Consider the following 27,667-nt stretch of genomic DNA (forward strand, 5'->3'; position numbering starts at 1 on the left):
ATTTGGCAATTTTAACGGTTTAATTTACACTTTATGGAATTGTGAAAGAGTAAGAGAATCAAGCATAGGACTCAGTGTAAAAACCCATCTTTGGCATATACTTATCCTGATGAAATGAGTGAATATATCACGATTCCTATTTTTTATTTGTGTTTTTATATACTCAAAATGTAACATATAGTACAGTATTTTTTCAGCTCTTTTAATCGTGGAACATTTGAAATTAAAATGCATAGGCAAAACATATAAATATTAGTCTAAGGGATATTCCTGGGATAAATTAGGGGCTTGGCAAATGTTACAAAATGATTTTCACACTGAAAAAGTATTATATATAAGAAGCATTTTGATACATTTCATATGCTATATTCTAGAAGGAAAAGATTGAGCATTGAAATTGTTTATGAAATCTCAGATCATAATACACTGCAAAGGAAACTTCTTAATTATTTGCTTATGGATGATTGACAGTCAAGTTTTTACAATTTCAAGTTGTTTTTCTTCACCATCTTGGAGGCATTTGGGCAATACCTATCATTACTACCTTTCCAGTTCCTCCCATCTCTTCCTTTCAGAAACCCTATGTTGTAGTCAAACTTGACTCCTTGTCTATTGAATATATCTTGTGTGTTTTGCTTTGTGTTTATGCATGTTGTTCCCTCCAACAAAATTACATTCAAATATTTTATAGCTACCTACAGGAAACAATGCACAGTGCTAGATTGTGGGAGACTGGAAAGGATGTTTAGAGACCTTAGATAAAGGAAGGCTTTCCCCCATTTGTCTATGAAAATCCAACTAAAATAAGCTTAGTCCAAAGGTCACCTCCTGAAAAGCCTTCTCGAGTCATACTTTGTAGAGGATCACAGTCAGTGGGGAAACTCTGGGTAAGGTATAAAACCCTTTAGCCCAGAGGGAACCTGCTAACAATGTCTGGTTTGGCTCCCCATCTCCCATAAGGACTCTCAGCTTTGCTGAGAAGTCAGGAAGCAGTGACAACCTTTTTCAAGATTGAAGCAGAGTGATACCAGGTGGAAAAGTGATACCAGGTGGCAAACTACATACAATAGCAAGTTGTTTATGTAGTCCCACATGCAGTGTTGTTTTTGTTACATTATATAAAGGGGAAATAAATGGACTCCATTTTTCCACCATCCTGAGGAGTCCCACCTCATCACTTCTCCACTAAGAAGGTATATTTTAATCACCCCGGCAGGGGGGCTCTAGAAAGCAATGGTATATTTTGTCACCTCAACTTGGAGGCTCTAGAAAGCAGGATATTTTAATCACTCCAGTGTGGGAGCTCTAGAAAGTAACAGTACATTTTGTCACTCCAATGTGGGGGCTCTAGAAAGCAGGATACAACAATACCACCTAGAATAATTTCTCATTTGAATTTTGTATATCCCATAAGTTTCATTCTGTATTTTTGCATCCTTATTATCTTCCCAACTACCTGGCACATAGTAAAGTCTTTAAAAATAATTATTTGATTTATTATTTATGTGCCTGTCTTAGTTTCCCTACTAAATTGTAAGTTGCTAGAAGTCAAAGACCTCCAAGTCTTTTTCCACTAGGTATTCACATCTTTGTATCTCCTTTGTTTGTGGGCAAGGCAACAAACTTTTCTTATAGTAGGCACTAAAAGGTTTGTTGAATAAATCACTTGATTTGTCCTTAGATATTTTCTAGTACTTAAACAATCCACAGTAATTTCATCAATGTGGAGTGTTCTTTCTCCAATAGATTTCATTCTGTTTAATTCTTGATTTGTCTTTCTATAAATCTTCCATAGAAACTATTCACTATGTTAAAGGGCTTTTCTAGTTCTTTTAATCTTTTATGGCTATAGGTGTAGCATTTGGGCTGTTAGTTTGTCATCCCTTATTGTTACCCCATGAATGGCGCATCTTCTTTTCTGGTTTTACATCTTTTATGTCACTTCTTGCAAACAAATCATAGTTCTTAATAAGCTACAGTTTATTTATATTCACCAAGAATCTTTTTATTATTCCTTGGGATCACCTACATTTGTAATTCTTTTGAGATCCTAGTATAGTCATGATTTATAGCCATATAGTCTCATTAAGTGAATATTATTGTAAAAAAGATGGGCTCTGATAGCATGAAATCATTTCAGACAATGGAATATGCTGCATTTTTCCAAATGTGATCCACTTTAATTTTCAATTAATTTTGGACTTGGAAAATCTGTATTAATATTGATATGTGCATAAACAATCTGGTTTTAGGTAATTCTGTTTCTTTCACAAAAAAAGAGTGCATTTCATAAAGATATTTTACCAAACTAAGCCAAATCAAACCAAACAAAATAATGTCCCAGATTTTAAGATTAGTATTTAAATGGCAACAACAACAATAACAAATTGTTAGATTGTTTATATAATTCCTTTTTTTTTCCTTTTGTGTGAATAGTTGAGAATTTGATTTAGTATGTACCAGTTTTTTGGTATGGGAAAAGTATATTTCAAAAATATTATGTTTTCAGTTAGCTTCCAATTACCTGACCATATGTTGCACACATTGCAGATTTTCCATGCATAGTTGTGTAATTCCATTTCCAGGAAGGAGTCTGTGACCCTACTCCCAGAATAGTGTTCTTGTGCCTCTTGGCAGAGAAAATATTGTCTTGAAAAGAAAGATAGTTCACAACACAGATTCTCTCTGATTTTCTCTCACCCATGCTAAAGACACTTTATGGTTGCTTGGTTGATTGGTTTTAAGTGCTGGGTTTGGATTCAGAATTCTGAAATAATTTTAGAATTCCATGAACTATGCAATGTTAAGTGAAAATGAATAAGAAAGCTGCTTACAAATCCTGTCAGCATGCCACAATAAGTTATTCTAAATCTGATTAATATGCAGCACCTGCCAAATGGCAATGGTGATTAAAAGTTCATACTTTAAATGATTTTTGTGCTGGTGTTTCCCCGTGTTCTATGGTGGGAACCCCCAATATATAGAACTAAAAGAGTTAAGTCAGAGCTTCACTTCACTTGTATTAGTATTAATTACCTGTGCAGTTCTTGATAATTGAAGCAATTATTCTTCATTTCAGCTCCAGGGCCTGGAATGGATGGTTTCACTGTATAATAACAATTTGAATGGAATTTTAGCTGATGAAATGGGGTTAGGAAAGACCATACAGACAATTGCACTCATCACTTATCTGATGGAGCACAAAAGACTCAATGGACCCTATCTTATCATTGTTCCCCTTTCGTAAGTAAAGAATTCCACACTTATCTTTCTGTGCATTGTAAATCAGCCTATTAATAGCTTGTCCTTGTTTTATGCTTAATGGTAAAATTTTGTAAGCAATCAGATAATATATATTATGACTAAAAACATTCTCCTCAAGTCACCAAGTTATTGGCTGGTATAGGCAAAGGAATCCAATGGTTTTTGCAGCCATTAGTGTTCCATTCATTCAGTAGCTATTGTGTATGATATAATTTAGTACTTATTCCTTAAGTGAACAACTTAAGAGGAAATATTTTTTAAACATTCCCTAAATTTTTAAAAGACTCATGCAATAAATTATAGCTTTAAAAGCCCCTAGAATATGATAGATGCTTAGAAAATATCAAATTGAATTGACTTCTATCTCACTTGATCACAGTTTTAAAAATATACCATCCTAAATACAAATATTTTACATAATTCATGTTGAACTGAATTATAAGCAATGCAGTGCTTGGAGCTGTGGACTTCTGTACTTCTCTTTGTGCTATGTCTTGATGTCCACTCTCTTTCCTCTTCTGCCTAAAGCCTAAAAATTCCATAAAGATTCTCTTAAGAGTCTATGTGTGGATTCATATGTCATTTTATCATTTCCTTTGTTTGGGTTTTGCTCACTGGTTTTATATATTTGAACTTGGTGTAAAGATAAATTTTTTTTCTCTTTAAGTTACAGCATTATTTGAATAAGAAACCACCATGTATAAAAATAATATAGTGATTTTTCTATCTCAGATGAATGGAATGGGATCATTTAGACCTGATATGAACCTTCAAGGTCATTTAATTCAATCTCCTCATTTTATAGATTAGGAACTGAGGTCCACATTGAGGGATTTGTGGGAATTGTGAATCACACTGATACCCTCTTATGATTCAATTCTGGAACTGGCTCATTGGTTCTAGTACAATTTCTGTCTTGTGAAATATTTTATTCAGTCATGGAATTGTAAGAAAACTTTATTGTCCTGTTTCAACCTAGCCCTCCATGACTGGTAAGCTAGACGAACCCCTACCTACTATTTAGAGATTCTTAACTAAAGATCTAGGTTATTCAAAGATTGATACAATGAGTTTTCTCACAATTTTATATCTTAAGCAATCCATGTGAATTATTTGAAAACTGGTCCAATGCTGGTCAGTCAGTAACTGTTTCTTTGTGCCTTTGATTGAAAATAGACACTTTTCTGATTTCAGAGAATTGCACCTGTTCATTCTCTCCCTTTCAACCTGGAAAGCCCTGGAAATCTGTCCACCAATAGGAAATGAGATAACCTAATTATATATCCTATTTTGTAATCTGCTTATTGTTATTTTTTAAAGAATAAAAATTTGTTTCCTCCTGTATCTGGAGTGCCAAGCTGAGGAGGCTGGTCCCAATTTGTTAAATGCACTTGGAATTCATTGCTTAGTAAGTCATTATGCTTAGAAGCTCAAACCTCTGTTTCCTAAGTTATTTTCCAATTTCACCCTCACAGGAGAGACTAGAGTCACTTCTCCAAGGTCATACAGGTAGTAGAACTGAAATCTGAGTCTAAAGGTCTCTGACTACAAATTTAGTCCTCATGACCTCAGCATTTTGGTTATATTTTTAATCAGTGTTTCTTGAAAAGAATTTTCATATAGAATGCAAGTTCCAGTCTAGTACAATATTAGAAAATTTGTTTTAAAACACATTGAAGAGCTTTTTCTACATGCCTCTCTCTGTCTCTGTCATTATCAATTTCTCTTTTTTTCTCTCTGTGTTTATCTCTCTCTCTCTCTCTCTCTCTCTCTCTCTCTCTCTCTCACACACACACACACACACACACACACATACCCGCTTCTTCATGGAAGGTTTTTTTTTGTTTTTTGTTTTTTTTTACATTGCTTTGTATTTTTAGCTTTAAAAAACTCATTTACTTTAAAATTGTCCATGGTTCTTGAGAATTCAACATTAATTCTGGAAATTCACATTCTGAATCATATTCACAAACATATCTTATTGTTAATTTGCTTTCCTTTTCAGTAGCTATATATGGGTCCCCTTTCCTTTATATAAGATTTTTGGTGTATATTTTTCAAATAGATTTATAATGTTAAAAAAAAACAATGTTTATAACAATATTTATTTAAATTTTTCTCATTGTCCATATCATTAAAAATTAGAGAACTTTATGAGGTGAAGGCTACAAATAAACAAGCATACTTTTGACCACTGATTCATGCAAATACTGTGTCTTTTTTTTTTTTTTTCTATAGGACTTTATCTAACTGGACATATGAATTTGACAAATGGGCTCCTTCTGTGGTGAAAATCTCTTACAAGGTTTGAAATGCTGCTTTTGTATACAAATCTGGAAAAGTAAAAATAGACCATATTTTCTTCATTCCATATGCACATCTGTGAACTGTATTTGGTTGTAAAGTTTTGTCATGTACATCATGTACTAAACAGTGAGAGTTAATCATCCCAAGAAGATTACTGTAATAAACCATAATTACTTTCAGATAGTGAAATGCTGAAGAAAATTGTTAATTATCATATTGCAAGGTTTCTGATGAGAGTAATACAAATGATAAATACTGCACATTCTGTGTATTGCTGAATGGTTCACTGTCGGGCTCCTGCAGTTCCAACTGTTCCTATAAAGTCAAGCAATTACCAAGGACACTCGCCTGCCTGCTGAATACTTCCATAGAAATGGCGTTTTTCAATCCAGCAGCCCGTTCTCCACAACAAGGTCACTGTCATTTTCTTTACTCTCATTCCTTTTTTGGTCTTCACTGGGTCAAACATTCTTCAGGGCCTGGAAGTGTCCAGATGTGTGCCATTGATCCAAGCCCTTTATGATGACATGCGTATTCAGTCACAGTTTTACCCTATCAAGTAAAGATAGTGAGAAATAATGGACAAATACTTGTTTCTTTTCAGGGCACTCCTGCTATGCGCCGATCGCTTGTTCCACAACTTCGTAGTGGAAAATTTAATGTCCTTTTAACTACTTATGAGTACATTATAAAGGATAAGCACATCCTTGCTAAGGTATGGTTTTCATTTCTTTTATTTTTAATTTTTATTTATTCATTTATTTTGCTGAAGCAATTAGGGTTAAGTGACTTGCCCAGGGTCACACAGTTAGGAAATGTTAAGTGTCTGAGGCCGCATTTGAATTCAGGTCCTCCTGAGGTCAGGACTAGTGCTCTGTCTACTGCACCATTTAACTTGACCATTTTCACTTTTTTATATTCAATTAAAGATCACTTCATTAAGATTCAAACAATTTGAAAAATCAAGTTGACATATATGTGGATCATTATATGGCATATGCTTATTTTTAAGAGTAATAAATATATTTAGGCCATAGTCTTTCTTTTATGATTACTTATTTACCCTGAGACTTATTGTATTATCCTTGTCCCTATCCTTTTGATATGGATAACTGGTTTTCTCTTCATAAAAATTTCATATAGATTCCTTAGTGTCACTTCTTTTCTAATAGCTATGAACCTGCTAGTGGAGGACATAATTATTTTTTTTGGCCTGGGTTATTTTCAGAAATGCAGCTTCATCCCTTTTATTTCCTTTGTCTCTTCCCAGCAAAGTTAGAGACTCTCCATGTGGTTGTTTTCTCCCTATGAACTATTATCCTGGCTATAACTCCTATGATTTTCCATTTTCAGATATCACCTGGCAAAAGATGGGCTGTTAACTTAGAATTATTGATGTATTTTCTTTTTATTTGCTTCTTTGGAAAACTGTTTTATCTTAAATCCACTCTTCACTTGTGTTCTGGATAACCTTAAATTAGTATCATTTCTGCTAGCCTTTAAAGAGAACCCTATTTTTAAAATTTTAAATAGATATTTTTATTTTAGTTAGTTAAAATTAGCTTACATTTATATAAGGACTTCATATTCTACAAAATGCTTTCCCTATAATTCTGTTAGGTATAAGAATTCTGTGAGTATAATATAATTCTGTGAGTATAAGAATTGCTATCAACTCCATCTAACAGAGAAATAAACTGAGGCTCAGAGAGGTTGTATGACTTGCCTAACAACATATATCTAGAAAGCATCAGTACCAGGTCTTTTTATTACAAGACTGCTCAATCCACTATACAAAATTGCATTTATTTAAAACATAGAACAAATGATTGGAAGTGCTATAGCTACAGTTCACTTTCATGGAACAAATATTAAAATTGTCTTATAATTTATAAGTAATTTTTCCATTCTTTGAGATTTTTTGGTTTTGATTTTATTTTTAACTTAGAAATATGGATGTATTCATGATTGCTATTCCACCTCTCTATTACATCTTTGCTCAAAAACCTGAAATTTCCTTTGAAGGTATCATATGAGGAAACAGAATCAAAGAAATATATGCCCTAAGGAGATTGGTCACTTGAACTGGCATTGAGTATACTATTGTTACCCTGTTATTTGTCATTGAAGAAGAATTTGGTGAATAAAAAACAAGACCTTTAGGTTATTATTATGAAAATATTTTACAATATGATTTCTTTTTTCCTAGTTTGTCTTTTACACAAGATTTTCAACATTCTTTAGTTATTTCTGGTTGTAAAATGTTAGAATCCTTACAAAGTGTTAACTCATTAGAGTTGATAGAAACAATGCTTATGTACTTGGTTCACACATTAGCGCTCACACCTTTAAGAGCTTTTACACATTAGAACTTACACATTACAGTTCACAAGTCCAGGAGATTCACAAGTTACACTTCCCATAATCCCACTCTCGGAGGAGAAGTCTACCTTTGAGTTTACACTCTAAAAGAGCATAAAAGGAGCTGAGTCAGCAGAGGGGTCAGTTGAAGATATTGAGAGTTACAAGTCAGTGAAGATTCAATTGAAGAGATTGAAAGCCAGAAGTCAGGCAGCTGAGGGGATTGAGAAGCCAGGAGTCAGAGTTGAGCTAGAGGCAGAAGTTGGCAGAGGAAAAAGACTAGCAACAAGAGCTCTCGGAACCAAAGAAAGCTAACTAGGCTATTTTGAAAGAGACAATAAAAGATTGGATTTTAACTCCTGGCTGCATTTGAGATGTTTGATTATTGATTTGAACTGAACCTAAGACTGCCTCCAGAAAACCTCCCCAAAAAATCTGCTCCCAGAGAGAAAAGATCATATTCTAGAAAAGAAGAGAACACCACATTTTGGCACCCAATGTGGGGCTGACAGGACCCTGATCCCAGTGGAAAAGCCTCCAATCCTGATTTCAGTGGAAAAATCTCTTATCCTGAATCCAGTAGAAGTCTCCTCAACCCAGAAATTAGGGTGAGTACAACAAAGAAATTTTGTTAAAAGAGTTAAAGTACAATTCAGTTAAGATGGGACAGATGTTTAGAAAACAGCCTTCTGTTTCTGTTCAAGGAAAATGTTTAGAGAGCATTGTCAAGGTTATGAAAAGCCAAGGTTTGATTATGATTTTGCAGCAGATCACTGAACTTTTAGAAACTGTAAAGTACAGATGTCCTTGTTTCTCTATGGAAAAAGAATTGGATCTAGGGGAGTGGAAATTAGTAGGAGAGGATCTTTGTCAATTCTACAATAAAAGTAGACCTGACTCAATTTCCAAAGACAGATTTAATACATATAATTTAATACAACTGGCTTTAGGAAATTATATAAGTGTTAGAATGAAGAAAAAGAAGAAAGAGCAGGAAGGGGAGGTGCCAACTAAACTAGGTGAAAAGGAGGAAGAATCAGATAAAAATGGAGTTAAGTACAATTTTGAGTGTGATACTTCACAGCAAGAGAAATTAGATCATTCCACAACTCATCACCCTCCCCCCTGAATTAACCCTTCATGGGTGGAGGGAGAAGAAGGCGGGAGAGAGTCAGAAACACAATCAGCATCTCCTGTGAAGCAGAATATGACAAAATTAGAAAAGGCATTAATTATGGCAAAAAATGAAGGACAAGATGTATTTAATTTTATAAATGCATAATCTGTGATTGAAGAGAGTGACTCTTCAGGTCAAAAAAGGAGAAGATACACTCCTTTTAATTTGGAAAAAATTAAGGATTTGAAAAAGGGCTGCACTCTTTATGGGGCTACATCATTTTATGTTACAATGTTACTAGATAATTTGTCTTATGAAATCTTAACCCCGAGTGATTGGAAATCCATACCAAGGACATGTTTAGAACCTAGACAAAACTTTTTATGGCTTTCAGAGTATTATGAATTATGTAGGATTCAAGCCCAACAAAATAGGCAAACAGGAGTTAATATACAAATCACTATTGACCAACTAGCAGGTGAAGGTCAGTATGGAGAGAATTCAGAACAGATTTATTATCCCATAACAGTATATGAGCAAATTCCTAAGGCTGCAATAAAAGCTTGGGGTTCTCTCCCTGGACAGAAAGATGGAGGTAAAGCCTTCACAAAAATAGAGCAAGGAACCAATGAACCCTTTGCAGATTTTGTGGGAACCAATGAACCCTTTGCAGATTTTGTGGGACGTTTGCAAACAGCTGTAACAAGAACCATTGGAGAAAATGCAGCTACAGAAATAATGACCAGATATTTGGCTAAGGAAAATGCTAATGAGGTTTGTAAAAGAATTATATGGGGACTAGACAAAGATACTCCTTTAGAGGAGATCATAAGTGCCATAGTGGGCACAAATGCTTATTATACCCAGACTATGATGAACATGGGAAGACAGGGTCCCTCTTGGCAAGGGATTTCTAGAGAAACTTGTCAATGTTTTCAGTGTGGGAAAACTAGGATATCTTAGAGCTCAGTGTAGATATGGAGATAGAATGAGAAGAGAGGATGAGACCAGACTTAAACCCCATGTCCAAAATGCAACCAAGGCTTCCACTGGGACTCAGACTGTAAATTGACTCAGAGAAATGAGAGGCAGGGCCCAGCTCAAGATATCAATCAAAAGACAGGTGGGGCTTCATGGCAGCTGAGGTTATACTCAGAGAGTCTTTAGAAGGGCAGGACTTTGATGTGATCAGTCAGCCTAAAAGTAATCACATGGCAGAAAGAGAGTTCTTGGGGAGAACTTGGGGAGTAGTTGGAGAGAATACAGGCTTTTTAACCCAGCAGGGCAGTGTCCAGTGCAAACAGCTCCAATGTAATTGCCAGATGATGAAGAGAAATCCCAAAAGTAGTAAATAGAAGGGAATTAGATAGGTTAACTGCCTGGGAGAGAGGGTTTGCTTGGGTTCCTACAGATAGAGAAGGAAACAGATGGAGAAGGAAACAGATGGGCAGCAACGAGCACCTGGAGAGAGACAGAAAAGGAGAAAAAAACCTCAAAACAAAGGAGAAGATTTAAGAAACATCTGACACTAAAAGAACATGGCGGACAATGAGACTATTAAGATCTTCAGGAATCATTGGATTCCCTAACACAAGATGAGACTGTTTCAAGGACTTGAAAACCAGCAGGAATCATTGGATTCCTTGACATGAAAAATTGTTGATGAGACTATTGCAGTACTTCAAAGCTTGCAGGAATTATTGGATTCCTGGCACATGAACTAATGGACAATGGATTCCTTTTGGACTATTTCTAGGAGTTATGGACATGTATAAATTCTTCATGTTGATCCATGTTATTTGTTACATCACTACTAGCCTGTGTTATATTACCATGTGCTTATGTAATTTATGTAATTATGTGTAATACCTCCCATATTGATGGATTTATGTATACCTGTTTCAAATGAGCCCCTTCAGAAACCCACTAATCTGATTTGATTTCCCATTTCCTTTAGTGTTTTCATCTTCCTTCCTGAGAAGTCAGGGAGGGTGTGATCACCTTCTTTTTATGGTGTTTTCACTTCTTTTTTGAGCTGTCAGGGAAGGCGTGATCACCACCTTTTTTGGGGTTCTCACCTCCTTGAGGAGTCAGGGAGGTCATGACCACCTTATGTTCTAAAACTAAAAGAAAGCAGGAGATGTTAGAATCCTTACAAAGTGTTAACTCATTAGAGTTGATAGAAACAATGCTTATGTAATTGGGTTCACACATTAGAGCTCACATTTTTAAGAGAGTTTACACATTAGAGCTTACACATTAGAGTTCACAAATCCAGGAGATTAACAAATTACACCTCCCATAATCCCACTCTCAGAGGAGGAGTCAACCTTTGAGTTTACACCTCTTAAAGAGCATAAAAGGAGCTGAGTCAGTGGAGGGATCAATTGAAGATATTGAGAGCTACAAGTCAGTGCAGATTCAGTTAAAGAGATTGAAAGCCAGAAGTCAGTCAGTTGAGGGGATTGAGAAGCCAGGAGTCACAGCTGAGCTAGAAGGAGAAGCTGGCAGAAGAAAAAGACTAGCAACAAGAGCTCTCAGAACCAAAGAAAGCTAATTGGGATATTTTGGAAGAGACAATAAAAGATTGGATTTTAACTCCTGGCTGCATTTGAGGTGGTTATTGATTTGAACTGAACCTAAGACTGCTTCCAGAAAACCTCCCCAAGAAACTTGCTCCCAGAGAGAACAATTCATATTCTAGAAAAGAAGAAAACACCACATTAAAATATATTGCTTCCTTTTTGTGACTTAAAAAATTGATTCATTGAGTTTCTCAGAGGTCACAGACCTAGTCAGTGGCAGACAGAAGAAAAGAATTAAACGTCTCTTGATTCTCATTCTAGTTCTCTGTAAACTACATTAGTAAGGAAGATAGTTTAAAATGTAAATATTATTCTACATGTTCTTTTGGCTAGTAACTGCTTTATCTGCTGTAACAACTACATGTCTGCTACATACATAATATTTTAACACTGATCTTGTGGTTTGTAGAGGAGGGGAAAAGGGTTTTGGGCTTTTTGTTTGTTTATTTTTTTTTTGTTGTTGTTGTTTGTTTTTGTTTTAGCATTTTTTGGTGCCTGGACTTCCTAGGACTTTTAATTTTTTTCCCCTGGATTTACTTGTAATGAGGAAATAAGAAATTTAGACTATCTAGTCTTTCATCCATATAGTGTGAAATGTTTTCCTTGCTCTAGAAGGATTTAAATCCTCTGAATGTTACTGCTGAGCACAGCTTAGAAGAAAAGGACAGGCACAGAACATTCCATAAAATTCTTGCTTTCAGAATGTGATTAGCATTGTGGAATGATTTGAGAGAAGGGGAATTGTAGTGAGGCAGAAATGGGAAGGTGATTTGATTATATATGTTTGCAAGCTATACCCTCTATTTTGCAGATCAAACTTGATGCCTATCTCTTATGTTTCCATGGTGTAAAGGCCAGAATAGTAGACTCAGGATCAAGAAAGAATGTTGGGTCAAATTATTCTTAATATTTGTATGACCATGAGTAAGTCACTTAACTTTTCTAAGCCTCAGTTTCTCTATCTGTAAAACGGGTCATAGGAAAAAAAAGTTTGCAAAATATTTATAAACCTTAAAGTATTCTTTTCCTTGTTTCTCCATAATTCCCTCCAAACATCCATATTCTCCTAAATTGTTTTTGCATTGCCTTTTCTTTCAAAGCCTTTTATGTTGGTTTTTACTTTGTTCTGATTTTTTTTCCACCGGAGCAATGAAAAATAGTATAGCTAGCCCAACAACCTAAGAAAAAGGCTTAAAACAGAGATGATGTCATCCACAAATGTCCTGTTAATAAATTACTATGGAGTAGTTGGCCTCTGAGACTTCTTGTGTTACTTACAAAATGAATACAATAGTAATAGGAATCTTTTCAGCTTCACCAAAGGATATTATAATTGGTTGGAACAGGCCTTATGGCATATTGAAAAAAGCACCCAATGTTGGGGAGCCAGGGTTTAGGTAGACATTTTATTTGTAAACGTCATTTCTTCATTAGTAGGAAATATGACAGCATCTATTGAAGAAGAGGAAGTTTTTGTTGTTTACCTTCTCATACCTCATTTTGGCATGATGGACAATCTACATGTTGAGAGTATTTGTAATTTTCAGAGTTTGTTCATGTTATGATTTTCCTACACTGATATAGATCCGGTGGAAGTACATGATAGTAGATGAAGGCCACCGTATGAAGAATCACCACTGCAAACTGACTCAGGTCCTGAACACTCACTATGTGGCACCGAGACGGATACTCTTGACTGGGACCCCGCTGCAGAACAAGCTACCAGAACTCTGGGCCCTTCTTAACTTTCTTCTTCCTACAATTTTCAAGAGCTGTAGCACATTTGAGCAGTGGTTTAATGCCCCTTTTGCCATGACTGGAGAAAGGGTACTAGTTTAGCCTTTTATTTTTCATAGCAAATAACAAAGCATTTAGTTGAAATTAGACTTTCTTACTGAGGATTTCAAAACAGAAATATTGTAAATAATGAACTCCAGTTTGAAGTAGGTCATAGGCTAATTACAGATAAATTATTCCTCCAAAACCAATTTTCATACTATGTGGGCCATACTGACTATATGTTTTTATGTAAATATCCTCAGCAAGAATCCTTTTAGGTTTCACAAATATTTTTAACCAATAAGAATGCAAAACATGAATAGAGCAAAGGAAAGACAAGCAGCTGATCTGTTGAATATGTTTTTGGGTCATTTTACTACTAAACTAGGAAAAAAAAAAAGTCCCCTGTCAAACCATTTGTTGCCTTTCAAAAACTTGCACATAAAGTATTTATGAGTCAAATGTATCTCAGCTTATTTTCTACAAATTTTGTGTAAAACCCCTTTCATTTTGACTGGCCCAGCCTAAAGTTATGTATAATGTGAGTCCCCTGAATACATTAGAATAGTCCCCTGAATATTTGACTATATCTTCAAACATTTCTTTAATTTCACTAATTGTTCTAATTTACATGATTCATATCTGAGAGAAAACACACTGTTGTAAGGAGTACAGTTGTAAGTGTTGTAATCAACAACTTGTGAGTGCTGATTTCTTAGCAGCAGATGTAGATTACCACAGCAAGACATTTCAGGAAAATTATTTGGCTTGAATTCCTCAGTTCTCTCATATGTGGGAAGTTTTGCATTCAGTCAGTAAGATCATTGGACTGCACTTATATAAACAGTGAAACCATTATAGTGGATAGTTTTTTAGAAGTCTCTAACTTAGAATCTTCTTACAGTAGAGCAAATAAGTGAGACAGAGGAATAAGGAGAAAAAAAGTGAATGACTGACAATAGGGAAAAGATGGAGGAAATCATGCCTATAGTAATCAGTAATACCAAATCAACTTGACCTTCATAGTTATTTTGCCTATTTTAGGTTCAATACCATATTTCCTAAGTAGTTTTCTATATATTTTACTATCTTCTCTTTCCTACCTTTACTATCCCCACAAAGATAGTGATCTTTCTAAAGCTAACAAGCAATGTACGTCTAAAAACCCAATTCTGTTTGAAAATTAAGAAAAATAAACACACATGCCACTGCAGGCAATTATGACTGAGTGGGTAAACGACATACTTTGGGCTGATGATTTGATTTTTTTTTTTTTAATATTAGTCATGGGTAAATTTAGGCATAGTTGGCTTTAGATGGTAGTGTTTTTGAAAAGAAATTATCAATTATGTACTAAAACTTCATCATAAAAATCTATTTTGTAGCATGATTTAAAACAAGATTAAGTAAATTTGATACTGTATTCACTATTATCTTTTGTAGGTGGACTTAAATGAAGAAGAAACTATATTGATTATCAGACGTCTCCATAAAGTGCTGCGGCCATTTCTGCTGAGGAGATTGAAGAAGGAAGTGGAATCCCAGCTACCAGAAAAGGTATAGAGCACATTAGAGAATTTGAAAAATACCTGATTAACTTCCCTAGCTTGAAATTGTGATTCTGAAACATTTTGTTCATTAAAATGCTTATAGTTTAATTCCAGATACCATTAAAAATAAGATACTAATACTTCATAGTTCCACAGAATACCAGAAAGTCTAATGTAGAGAACACAGCTAAATTACTGAGTCTTCTATCTACCTTCAAGAAATTTTTTGAAATAGGGTTCTATTTTACTAAAATTTACTAAAATAATCACAGGATCTTAGAATTAGAAGTGATCTGAAATTCCATCAAATCCAATCAAGACCTAAACAAAAATATCTTCTGCAGGAAACCCAATAAGTGGTCAGTCAACCTTAGGAAATAAATAATTCAAACCACCATTACACAAAGAGTTACTGAAACTACTCTTTAAATGATGTACCATTTTGTTTTCAGTTGACTGATTTTCTAAAGCCTATTTTATATTATATTGTAACTTTAGATTTCAGGTACTTGCATAGAATATTATCATTTTGAAAAAATAATTTTGTAGTATCGATGGTTTCCATTTATTTGTAGAACTTCAGAGAATTGTTTTACTCATAAATCTAGGAGAGATTTAGTATTAAGTTTATTACTTAAGGTCACAGGGAACAAAATTGTATCTTGTATATTATCAGGCTTTTTTTGTATTTATTAACTATCTAATAATGATGATGGCATTGAAAATACCAAGAGGCTTAGTTGTATGTGAAAAAGTGTTTGAAGTTTGTTAGCCTATAAATGACAGAAACCTTTTACGACCTAATTTGAGCCCTACATAACGAATATTTTATCGTTAGTGCAGCTGATTTTATACCACCTGAATTTTTATTGCTTTTGGAGAACCTCTGTGCATTAAATAAGCACTAGATTTTTTTGGTTTGATTTGGAATTTGGGACAAATGCACTTCTTAAATTCCAAATTCAGTACAGTTATCAAAAATAACTTTTAAACTCCATCAAATTTTAAACTTGTCTCCTAAAAATTGATTTCCCTTCTAGAATATACTATTTACTACATGAAGTACTTTGATGTGGGTTTCTTTTTTGATGGACCAATTTTGAAATGTTTTATTTTGCATCATTGTATTCTTCATATAACACCTCTCTTTTTTAGACAGATTGGTTCATTCTGTTCATGTTAAGAAAGATTTGGCATGATATTGTTTAAAAAAAAAAAAAGGCTGCTTACTTAGCTAGAAGATGAATTCTCTCTGTTAAATTTCCTACTCCTTAGAAGTCATATAGTAATGACAATGAAAATGAAAATGGTGTTCATAACCACTTTACCCCCCTGAAAGCTTGAATAACAAAGATAAAGATCTTTCCTCATGTACTTAAAAATGATAATATTTTATTTCCCCCCCAGTTACATGTAAAAACAATTTTTAACATTCATCATATTTTTTTTTAAGTTTTGAGTCCTCAATTCTATTCTTCTCTGCTCCTTCCTTTTTCTTCTTCTTAAGACAATAAACAATCTGATATTGGTTATCCTATGTAACTATGTGAAAACATTTCCATATTAGTCATTTTTCCTCATGTACTTTTTAAACCCATACTGTGAATTCATGGCAGGTTGTTGATCTTTCCATTTGAATTTCTATGGTCTCTGCAACTTAGGGTCATTATCTCAGCATTCATATAAATGAATTCAATTGTCTACAAAAGGAAAAAGTCAAAAGCATCAATTAGAGGACATTATTCTTCAGCTAGGGCCAGAATGACAATGAAGCTATTTTTAAAAAATCCTTAATATCTCATCTCTAAAATGGGTCTGGAAGCACTAAGCTGTGAAGTTTGTTTTGTTTACTAAATTGCACATTCTTCATTATATTTTTGCTAAAATAATGCAAGATAAAAAAAAATCAGCAAAAAATTGCTTACTACCTTTAGTTTGACAAAAATTAATAGTCTTATTTGTTGGAATCTTTTTAAGACTTTTTAGGATTATAATTATCTGATTTATTTTTAATCTCATAAAGAGTTAATAACATGACCTTACAAACCTCTATAGAAAACTCCATACTTACAGGATGCACCTCAATATATTTAAGCTAGCTGAGCTACTAATTGTTTTTTTGTGGCTTATCTTTTCAGAAATTGCACCTATTATCAAAAAAAGGTATAATATCTATGTCATAATGTTGTATTTTTTTTCTTTATAATATAATAGATATGATGGTTCTCTCTGGGAAAAGGTTGGTTTCTCTGGAAGGTTTTCTGGAGGCAGCCTTAGTTTCAGTTACAAGTAAATAATCACTCAAATTGCAGCCAGCTGATAAAATGCAAATGTTTATTTTCTCCTTCCAAGTCTTGTCTCTTTCTTTGGGCCCTGATAGCTCAGAGGCCTATCTCTCTGCTTGATTCTAAGAGCTCTCTCCGAATGTCTCCAAATCCAAAGGTTTGTCCTTCAGACTCCAGCCAGCACCAAGATGGAAGATGCAATGAATCTCTCTTGCCTTGGAGAGAGGGCTTGTGGGCTTCCTCCCAGAGTGCTTCTCTCCAACCCCAGTCAATGTTCCCAAGTAACTCTCTCCAGTGGCTCACTGAAGCTCTATTTATACTGAGTGTAAAAGGCTGACTCCACTTTCTGGAGGCAGATAGATTAAGGGAGGTGTGAATTCAGATATCTTTTTCTAAACCCTGAAATCTCCCAAACATGTGAACTCCAATGAGTACTTAAATATTTCTTGCTTCTATGAGTTCTCTAAAGGTGTGAATACAAGCATTGTTTCTATCAGTTGTACTTAGTACCTTGTTTTAAGTTCTGGCCCATAACATTTCCTTGTAGGATCAGTTTAATCATACTTAACCATGCTAAATTAGATAATTATTGTCTCTATCAACTCTAATGGCTTAATAGTTTGTAAAGATTCCAGCATCATAGTAATAGAATAAGACAGATTTTTGTAATGTTTGGCTTCTTTTCTATTCTCATTTACTACTTCCTCATATTGCTCCCTGTGTTATCAACTAAAATATGGCTCAGCCATTTTCAGTAGCTTATCCCATTTTTATTTCCCCTTCTTCCTATCATATTTTATCCATTTCTTTTATTATTATTACTATCATTATAGCTTTTCATTTACAAAATGCATGCATGGATAATTTTTCTACATTGACCCTTGCAAAACCTTCTGTTCCTACTTTTCCCCTCTTTTGCCCCACTCTCTCCCCTAGATGGCAGGTAGTCCAATACATGTTAAATATGTTAAAGTATATGTTAAATATAATATATATATATATATATATATATATATATATATATATATATATATATATATATACAGTTATCTTGCTACACAAGAGAAATCAATTTTAGAAAGAAGGTAAAAATAACCTGAGAAGGAAAACAAAAATGCCAGCAGACAAAAACAGAAGGAGTGGAAATGCTATGTTCTCATCCACACTCATTTCCCATAGTAATTTCACTGGGTGTAGCTGGTTCTCTTCATTATTGAACAATTGGAACTGATTTGGTTCATCTCATTGTTGGAAGACAGCCATATCCATCAGGATTGATCATCATATAATATTGTTGTTGAAGTATATAATGATCTCCTGGTCCTTCTCTTTTCACTCAACATCAGTTCATGTAGGTCTCTCCAGGCCTTTATGAAATTATCCTGCTGGTCATTTCTTACAGAACAATAATATTCCATAACATTCATGTACCAAAATGTATTCAGCCATTCTCCAATTGATGGGCATCCATTCAATTTCCAGTTTCTAGCCACTACAAAAAGGGCTGCCAGAAACATTTTTGCACATGTGGGTCCCTTTCCCTTCTTTAAGATCTCTTTGGAATATAAGCCCAGTAGCAGCACTGCTGGAGCAAAGAATAGGCAAAATTTGATAACTTTTTGAGCATGGTTCCAAATTGCTCTCCAGAATGGTTGGATTCATTCACAATTGCACCAGCAATGTATCAGTGTCCCAGTTTCCCCATATCCCCTTCAACATTCGTCATTACCTTTTCTTGTCATCTTAACCAATCTGATGGGTGTGTAGTAATATCTCTGAGTTGTCTTAATTTGCATTTTCTTTGATCAATAATGATTGGCAGCAACTTTTTATATGACTAGAAATAGTTTCAATTTCTTCATTTAAAAATTGTTCATATCTTTTGACAATTTATCAGTTAGAAAATGGCTTGGTTTCTTATAAATTTGAGTCAATTCTTTTTTTTTTTTTTGTATTTTTTATTTTTTTTATTATAATAACTTTTTATTGACAAAACCCATGCCAGGATAATTTTTTACAACATTATCCCTTGCACTCACTTCTGTTCCAATTTTTCCCCTCTCTCCCTCCACCCCCTCCCCCAGATAGCAAGCAGTCCTGTATATGTTGAATATGTTGCAATATATCCTAGATACAATATATGTACGCAGAACCAAACAGTTCTCTTGTTGCACAAGGAAAATTGGATTCAGAAGGTAAAAATAACCTGGGAAGAAAAACAAAAATGCAAACAGTTTACATTCATTTCCCAGTGTTCTTTCTTTGGGTGTAGCTGCTTCTGTCCATTATTGATCCATTGAAACTGAATTAGGTCTCTTTGTCAAAGAAATCCCACTTCCATCAGAATACATCTTCATACAGTATCATTGTTGAAATATATAATGATCTTCTAGTTCTGCTCATTTCACTTAGCATCAGTTCATGTAAGTCTCTCCAAGCCTCTCTGTATTCATCCTTCTGGTCATTTCTTACAGAACAATAATATTCCATAACATTCATATACCACCATTTACCCAACCATTCTCCAATTGATGGGCATCCATTCATTTTCCAGTTTCTAGCCACTACAAACAGGGCTACCACAAACATTTTGGCACATACAGGTCCCTTTCCCTTCTTTAGTATCTCTGTGGGGTATAAGCCCAGTAGTAACACTGCTGGGTCAAAGTATATGCACAGTTTGATAACTTTTTGGCCATAATTCCAGATTGATCTCCAGAATGTTTGGATTCATTCACAACTCCACCAACAATGCATCAGTTTTCCTGCATCCCCTCCAACATTCCTCGTTATTTTTTCCTGTCATCTTAGTCAATCTGACAGGTGTGTAGTGGTATCTCAGAGTTGTCTTAATTTGCATTTCTCTGATTAATAGTGATTTGGAACACTCTTTCATATGAGTGGTAATAGTTTCAATTTCATCATCTGAAAATTGTCTGTTCATATCCTTTGACCATTTATCAATTGGAGAATGGCTTGGTTTCTTATAAATTGGAGTCAATTCTCTATATATTTTGGAAATGAGGCCTTTATCAGAACCTTTAACTGTGAAGATGTTTTCCCATTTTGTTGCTTCCCTTCTAATCTTGTTTGCATTAGTTTTGTTTGTACAAAAGCTTTTTAATTTGATGTAATCAAAATTTTCTATTTTGTGATCAATAATGGTCTCTAGTTCATCTTTGGTCACAAATTTCTTCTTCCTCCACACGTCTGAGAGATAAACTATCCTATGTTCCTCTAATTTATTTATAATCTCATTCTTTATGCCTAAATCATGGACCCATTTTGATCTTATCTTGGTATACGGTGTTAAGTGTGGGTCCATGCCTAATTTCTGCCATACTAATTTCCAGTTATCCCAGAAGTTTTTGTCAAATAATGAATTCTTATCCCAAAAGTTAGGATCTTTGGGTTTGTAAAACACTAGATTGCTATAATTGACTATTCCGTCTTGTGAACCTATCCTGTTCCACTGATCAACTTAACTATTTCTTAGCCAATACCAAATGGTTGTGTTGACTGCTGCTTTATAATATAATTTTAGATCAAGTACAGCTAGGCCACCTTCATTTGATTTTTTTTTTCATTAATTCCCTTGAGATTCTTGACCTTTTATTATTCCATATGAATTTTGTTGTTATTTTTTCTAAATCATTAAAATATTTTCTTGGAAGTCTGATTGGTATAGCACTAAATAAATAGATTAGTTTAGGGAGTATTGTCATCTTTATTATATTCACTCGGCCTATCCAAGAACACTTAATATTTTTCCAGTTATTTAAGTCTGACTTTATTTGTGTGGAAAGTTTTTTGTAATTTTGTTCATATAATTCCTGACTTTCCTTTGGTAGATAGATTCCCAAAGATTTTATGCTGTCGACAGTTATTTTGAATGGAATTTCTCTTTGTATCTCTTGCTGTTGGATTTTGTTGGTGATATATAAAAATGCTGAGGATTTATGGGGAATTATTTTATACCCTGCAACTTTCCTAAAGTTATGAATTATTTCTAATAGCTTTTTAGTAGAATTTCTGGGGTTCTCTAGGTATACCATCATATCATCTGCAAAGAGTGATAGTTTTATTTCCTCATTTAATCTCTTTCTCGACTCTTATTGCCGAGGCTAGTGTTTCTAATACAATATTGAATAATAATGGTGATAGTGGGCAACCTTGCTTCACTCCAGATCTTACTGGAAAAGGTTCCAATTTTTCTCCATTGCATATGATGCTTACTGACGGTTTTAAATATATGCTCCTGACTATTTTAAGAAAAAGTCTATTTATTCCTATACTCTCAAGTGTTTTTATTAGGAATGGATGTTGGATTTTATCAAATGCTTTTTCTACATCTATTGAGATGATCATATGGTTTTTGTTAGTTTGGTTATTGATATAGTCAATTATGCTAATAATTTTCCTAATATTGAACCAGCCCTGCATTCCTGGTATAAATCCTACTTGGTCATAGTGTATTATCCTGGGGATGATTTTATGTAATCTTTTTGCTAACATTTTATTTAAGATTTTAGCATCAATATTCATTAGGGAGATTGGTCTATAATTTTCTTTCTCTGTTTTCAATCTATCTGGTTTAGGTATCAGTACCATGTGTATGTCATAAAAGGAATTTGGTAGGAATCCTTCATTCTCTATTTTTTCAAATAGTTTATATAGCATTGGGTTTAATTGTTCTTTAAATGTTTGGTAGAATTCGCATGTAAATCCATCTGTCCTGGGAATTTTTTCTTAGGGAGTTGAATAATTGCATGTTCTATTTCTTTTTCCAAAATGGGACTGTTTAGACTATTTGCTCTGTTAATCTGGGTAAGCTATATTTTTGAAGGTATTCTTCCATTTCATTTAAGTTAATGAATTTATTGGCATAAAGTTGGGCAAAGTAACTCCTAATTATTGCTCTAATTTCCTCTTCATTAGTGACGAGTTCTCCCTTTTCAGTTTTAAGACTAACAATTTGATTTTGCTTCTTCCCTTTTCTAATCAAACTTACCAAAAATTTATATATTTTGTTGTTTTTTTCATAGAACCAACTCTTAGTTTTATTTATTAATTCAATAGTTTTTTTTACTTTCAATTTTTATTAATCTCTCCTTTTATTTTTAGGATTTCAAGTTTAATATTTGATTGGGGGTTTTTTATTTGGTTTTTTCTAGTTTTTTAAGTTGCAAGCCCAATTCAGTGATCTTCCCTTTCTCTATTTTATGCAAATAAGCCTCTAGAGATATAGATATATATAGAGATATAAAATTTCCCACAAATTTTAGTATGTTGTCTCATTATTGTCATTCTCTTGGATGAAATTATTAAAATTGTGTCTATGATTTGCTGTAGCTTCCAATGATTTTTTTGCTCTATTTTCCCCTTGCTTTTTATTGAATGTAGTTTTTATTGCATTGTGACCTGAAAAGAATCTATTTACTAATTCTGCCTTTCTGCATTTGATTTTGAGTTCCTTATGTCCTAATATATGGTCACTTTTTGTTTAGGTTCCATGAACTGCTGAGAAGAAAGTGTCCTCCTTTCTGTCTCCATTCAGTTTTCCCCAAAGATCTATCATATCTAACTTTTCTAGTATTCTATTTGCCCCTTTAATGTCTTTCTTATTTATTTTGTGGTTTCATGTATCTAATTCTGAGAGTACAAGGTTGAGATCTCCCACTATTATACTTTTGCTGTCTATTTCTTCTGGCAGCTCTCTTAACTTCTCCTTTAAGAATTTAGATGCGGTACTTCTTGGTGCATGTATGTTTAATATTGATATTGCTTCATTATCTATGCTACCTTTTAGCAAGTTATAGTTTCCTTCCTTATCTCTTAATTAGATTAATTTTTGCTTTTGCTTGACTACCCCTGTTTTTTATACTTCACCTGAAGCATAATAGATTCTGTTCCAGCCTTTTACTTGTACTTTGTATGTATCATCCTGCTTTAAATGTCTTTCCTTTAAACAACATATTGTAGAATTCTGGCTTTTATTCCAGTCTGCTATCTGCCTCTGCTTTATGGGAGAGTTCATCCCATTTACACTTATGGTTAAAAGTACTACTTCTGTATTTCCTGCCATCTTATTATCCCAGATTATACTTTTCTTCTTCCTTACCCCTCTCCCTAGTATTTAACTTAGGGGTACCACTTGTCTCACGCAGGCCTTCCTCTTTAGAATCCCTTCCTCCCCTTTTGAGTCCTTCCCCCTTTCTTATACCTTTCCTTACTATTTCTGTATTCACTTTTAGCCTGCCTTTTTCTTTTTCACTTTTCCCCTCCCACTTTTCAATCAGGTGAGAGGAGTTTCTCTGTAAACCAAATATGTCTAATATTTCTCTTTGAGCCAAATCTAATGAGAGTAAGATTCACAATATGTTCATTCCTTTCCCTTCTTTCCCTCAGATACAATAGGCTTCCTTTGCCTCTTCATGAGATGTAATTTCCCTCTTTTTACCTCCATTTTTTCCTATTTTCTGGTACAATCCCCTTTCCACTTCTAGTTCCTTTTTTATATTATAACAGTAAAATTAAATTATACACATACTCTCTGTGTATGTCCATAGCATAAATGCAGTTCTCAAGAGTTCTTTTTACCTTTTTATGCTTCTCTTGAGTCCTATATTTGGAGGTCATTTTTTGTTTTTGTTTTTGTTTAGCTCTGTTTTTTTTCTTTTCATCAGAAATAAATGGAATTCACCTGTTTCATTGAATGTCTATCTTTTTCCCTGGAAGAAAATGCTCAGCTTAGCTGGGTAGTTTATTCTTGGCTGCATTCCAAGTTCCTTTGCCTTTCAGAATATCAGATTCCAGGCCCATCAGTCCTTTAATGTGGAAGCTGCTAGATCCTGAGGAATCCTTTTTGTGTCTCCTTGATATTTGAATTTTTTTTCCTGCCTGCTTCTAATGTTTTTTCCTTGGCCCAATCGTTCTGAAATTTAGCTACAATATTCCTTAAAGTTTTAGTTTTGGAGTATCTTTCAGGAGGTGTTTGATGAATTCTTTCAATGGCTATTTTACTTTCTGATTCTATGACATCTGGGCAGTTCTCTTTGATGAAATACCTGGAAAAAAATGTCTTCTAGGCTCTTTTTTTTCATTATGACTTTCAAGGAGTCCAGTAATCTTTAGACTATCTCTTCTAGATCTATATTCCAGGTCTGTTGTTTTCCCAAGTACGTATTTAACATTTTTCCTATTTTTTTCCTTTTTTTGGTTTTGCTTCACTGATTCTTGATGTCTCATCGAGTCATTCATTTCCATTTGTTTAGTTTTATTTTATAGTGAGTTATTTTCTTCATTTACTTTTTTTAAACTTCTTTTTTATATTTGTCCTATTGAATTTCTAAATGATTTGTTTTGTTCTATGGAATATTTTTTTTCCATTTCACAATTTTTTTTTGAGAAGTTGTTTTCTTTTTCCATTTCACAAATTCTGTTTTCCTGGAGTTCTTTACCTTTTGTAATTCACAAATTTTGTTTCCCTGAGAGTTCTTTACCTTTTCCATTTCACATTTCAGGAAATTGTTTTCTTTTTTCATTTTATCAAATCTTTCTTTTAATGAGTTATATGCCTTTTCCAAACTCACTTGCGGAGTTTTCCTTTCCTTTGCCCATTCTTCTCGTACATCTCTTAAGATTCTTTTCAATTTCTTCTAGGAGAGCCTTGTGTGGTGGGGACAAGGTTATGACCCTTTGGAGTTTTGTCTGGAGACAATCTGCTTTTCGTCTCCTCAGAGTTGGAAAGCTATTCTCTTTCATTATAGATGCTGTCTATATTTAGAGACTGCTTGTCTTTTTTACTCATTAAAAACACACACACACATACACACACACACACACACACACACACACACACACACACACATTGAGATCTGCCTTTAGGGCAAAGAGTTTCCAAGCTTTCTCTACAGACTAAGAAGAGACAGAGGCTGTATTGGGAAATGGGTGAGACACTTCAAGTGTTGGGTGGGTGTCGCCAGGTCCATGAGACTCTGGCACATTGGGGTACACTTTTTACCTTTTGTATTGGTGTTGGATGTTTTATATCTTCTCTGCTGATCTACTGATTTGCGACCAGGGCAGAGTAGCCAACACTGTGGTCGAGTCCTCCCCATAGATTCTCACCCAAAGAGACCACACCATGCCCCGGGTCTGCTCAGCATGGGCTGGCCTCTGTGCTCTGCCTATCTGCTTGCCTGTGCCTGCACTTGGCCTTGCCTCCTCCCATGCCTGCACCTGACCAAAACACACCTTTTCTGGTGATCTTTGGGATTATTTTCTGTTGGTAATGTGTTGCACTCTCAATATTTGTGGGTTCTGACAGTCCAGCACCAATTCAGAGCCTGAATTTTCTAAATAGTTTGAGGGTAGCAGGAGAGCTCAGAAAGAAGCTGTGTCCTCTCCATCATCTTAGCTTTGCCACTCCTCTCCTCACTCTCCCCTCTGCCCCCCGTTTTATCCATTTCAGTGGCAGGAAGATAATGTGATGTACTCTAGTTCATAACAAACTAGTGTCATAGCAGAATGACTTGATTTTGATATGTGCTGACTCTGTGACTTTGGGCAACTTACTAAAGTTCTCAGTTAAATTTAGAACTAGTATCCAACTTAAATAAAAATTGGAACCATTAAACAAAGGAGCCAATAAACAAACATATTAATGTCATCTCTTTTCCATTGTATTTTTATTTATTTTGTTAAATGTTTCCCAATCACATTTTAATCTGGTTTGAACACCTTATGTGCTGCAGGCATAGGGCCTGATGTTTGATCCCTCTGCTCTAAAGTAGCTCTTAAAAATATAAATTGCAGAGAAGGTGCTGACCTGTATTGGGAGAAGTTACCCCACCTGGAAGCTTTCCCTAACATAGAAACCATTGGGCTGTGCCTTTTCTCTGTCTTCTGCCCTTCTCACTCAATACTTTCTGCCCAGCTCTGCACCCATATTTTGCCCTCCAGGATCTCTTGTACAACAGCTGCCTGCTATCATTCCAGGCTTGGGTCCAGTGTTTCCCATCTGTTCTCTATAAAATTTTATGTTTAAAATGCTGAACAGTTCCATCTCTCTCACCATAAGATCCTCATATTATATATGATGTATGAAGATTTTAAAAGAAATTTTTAGATGTATATGTAGAACAAAGAATATAGGCAGTGTGAATCACCCTAGTTTTGTTATTTGATGAAGTGCATTGTTATTAACTTTGCAATTGATCCTTTTATAAAAATATCGCATATGTAATTCTGAAAAAGCTAGCTTATCTTAAGCTGTTTAGCTATGTTATTTCCTCATATTCAAAGGTAGAATCTCCTTAGTATTTTTGTGAGGGGGAAAATCATTTACATACTGTACATCCTAGTCAAAGGCAGGGTACCCCCTACTTAGCATGAAAATAGAACTTGGAAATAGGGCATCAGTCAGGAAGGGGGAAGGAAATCTTAATGCTATTTTACAAAATTTGACTTTAGTCCAAGCTGGGAGAATGGGGGGGGGGGGAGAGAAATCATCTATAATATATTCCTATAACAAATATAATTTTTTTTAGATTATCCTCTTTTGGATGGTCAGATGACTTTAGAAATAGAAGGGAATTTAAACATCATGTAAGAACATCTCCCTACTCTACAGACAGTAAATCCCTAGAGACCTGTGGAATGGAATTCAGAGCAATTAAGTTACTGGTTCAAGGCCATACATCTCTTCATTAAATTATTAATTTCTTACATTTGTAGTAAACTAAGTGTAAGATTTTTTAAGTTTTTAAATGCTAATATCTTAGATTTGGGTCTTCCCCCTCTAGATGCATATGAAATGCTCTCTCCATATTTAAATAGGTAGGCTTTCTGAATAGATCAGTTAATCAGCTAGATATGACCTGGACCAGTATCTTCCCCCTGACCCCCCAAATAATAATATAATCCATAGACTGTACTCTAGAGATCTTTTCATCTAGCTGTGGGGACAATATATAAATACATGAAACAATTATGTAGCAATTTAAGACCATTTGTGTCAAAATGCATTTCAATTTTATAAATACATATTAAGTGTCTACTATGTACAGAACAATTTACTAGGGAATTGGCAAAAGTCCAAAGCTCACCTCAGGCAAACACTTTGTCCTAATTGACTTTATACTCTAGGAGGCAGATATTACTCATACAAAAATACCTGGTACTATCCAACATGTGATAGATGCATTTAAAAAAAAAAAAAAAAAAAAAAAAAAAAAAGGAAACCACAGATTCTATGCTTTGAAGGGAAAATTACTTTGCTGACTCAGGAAAACAGAAAAGCCTTTTATGAATTGTATGGGGATCAGTGTTATCAAAGGCACAGAAGTTAAAATGTACCAAACATACCCCAAGTTGTTTGTAGCATAGATTATGGGAAAAGAAAGAGAGATAAAGCTT

The 27,667-nt window shown here is 34.4% G+C and overlaps 1 protein-coding gene across 8 annotated transcripts in view; it reads left to right on the forward strand.

Annotated features, from left to right (window-relative positions):
* The window catches only part of SMARCA2 (SWI/SNF related, matrix associated, actin dependent regulator of chromatin, subfamily a, member 2), a 278,733-nt gene that overhangs the window by 144,810 nt on the left and 106,256 nt on the right, over positions 1-27,667 (forward strand). For 7 of the 8 annotated variants that reach the window (XM_031943983.1, XM_012542924.3, XM_031943976.1 and 4 more), the window contains 5 exons: positions 3,080-3,243; positions 5,503-5,569; positions 6,176-6,286; positions 13,219-13,461; positions 14,857-14,970. In XM_031943983.1, the coding sequence (XP_031799843.1) occupies positions 3,080-3,243; positions 5,503-5,569; positions 6,176-6,286; positions 13,219-13,461; positions 14,857-14,970 (699 nt within the window). Of the gene's footprint in view, positions 1-3,079; positions 3,244-5,502; positions 5,570-5,592; positions 5,985-6,175; positions 6,287-13,218; positions 13,462-14,856; positions 14,971-27,667 lie in introns of those variants that run through there. The other variant, XM_012542927.3, reaches the window with a different exon arrangement.

This window comes from Sarcophilus harrisii, chromosome 1, assembly GCF_902635505.1.
Source record: "Sarcophilus harrisii chromosome 1, mSarHar1.11, whole genome shotgun sequence".
Lineage (NCBI taxonomy): Eukaryota > Metazoa > Chordata > Mammalia > Dasyuromorphia > Dasyuridae > Sarcophilus > Sarcophilus harrisii.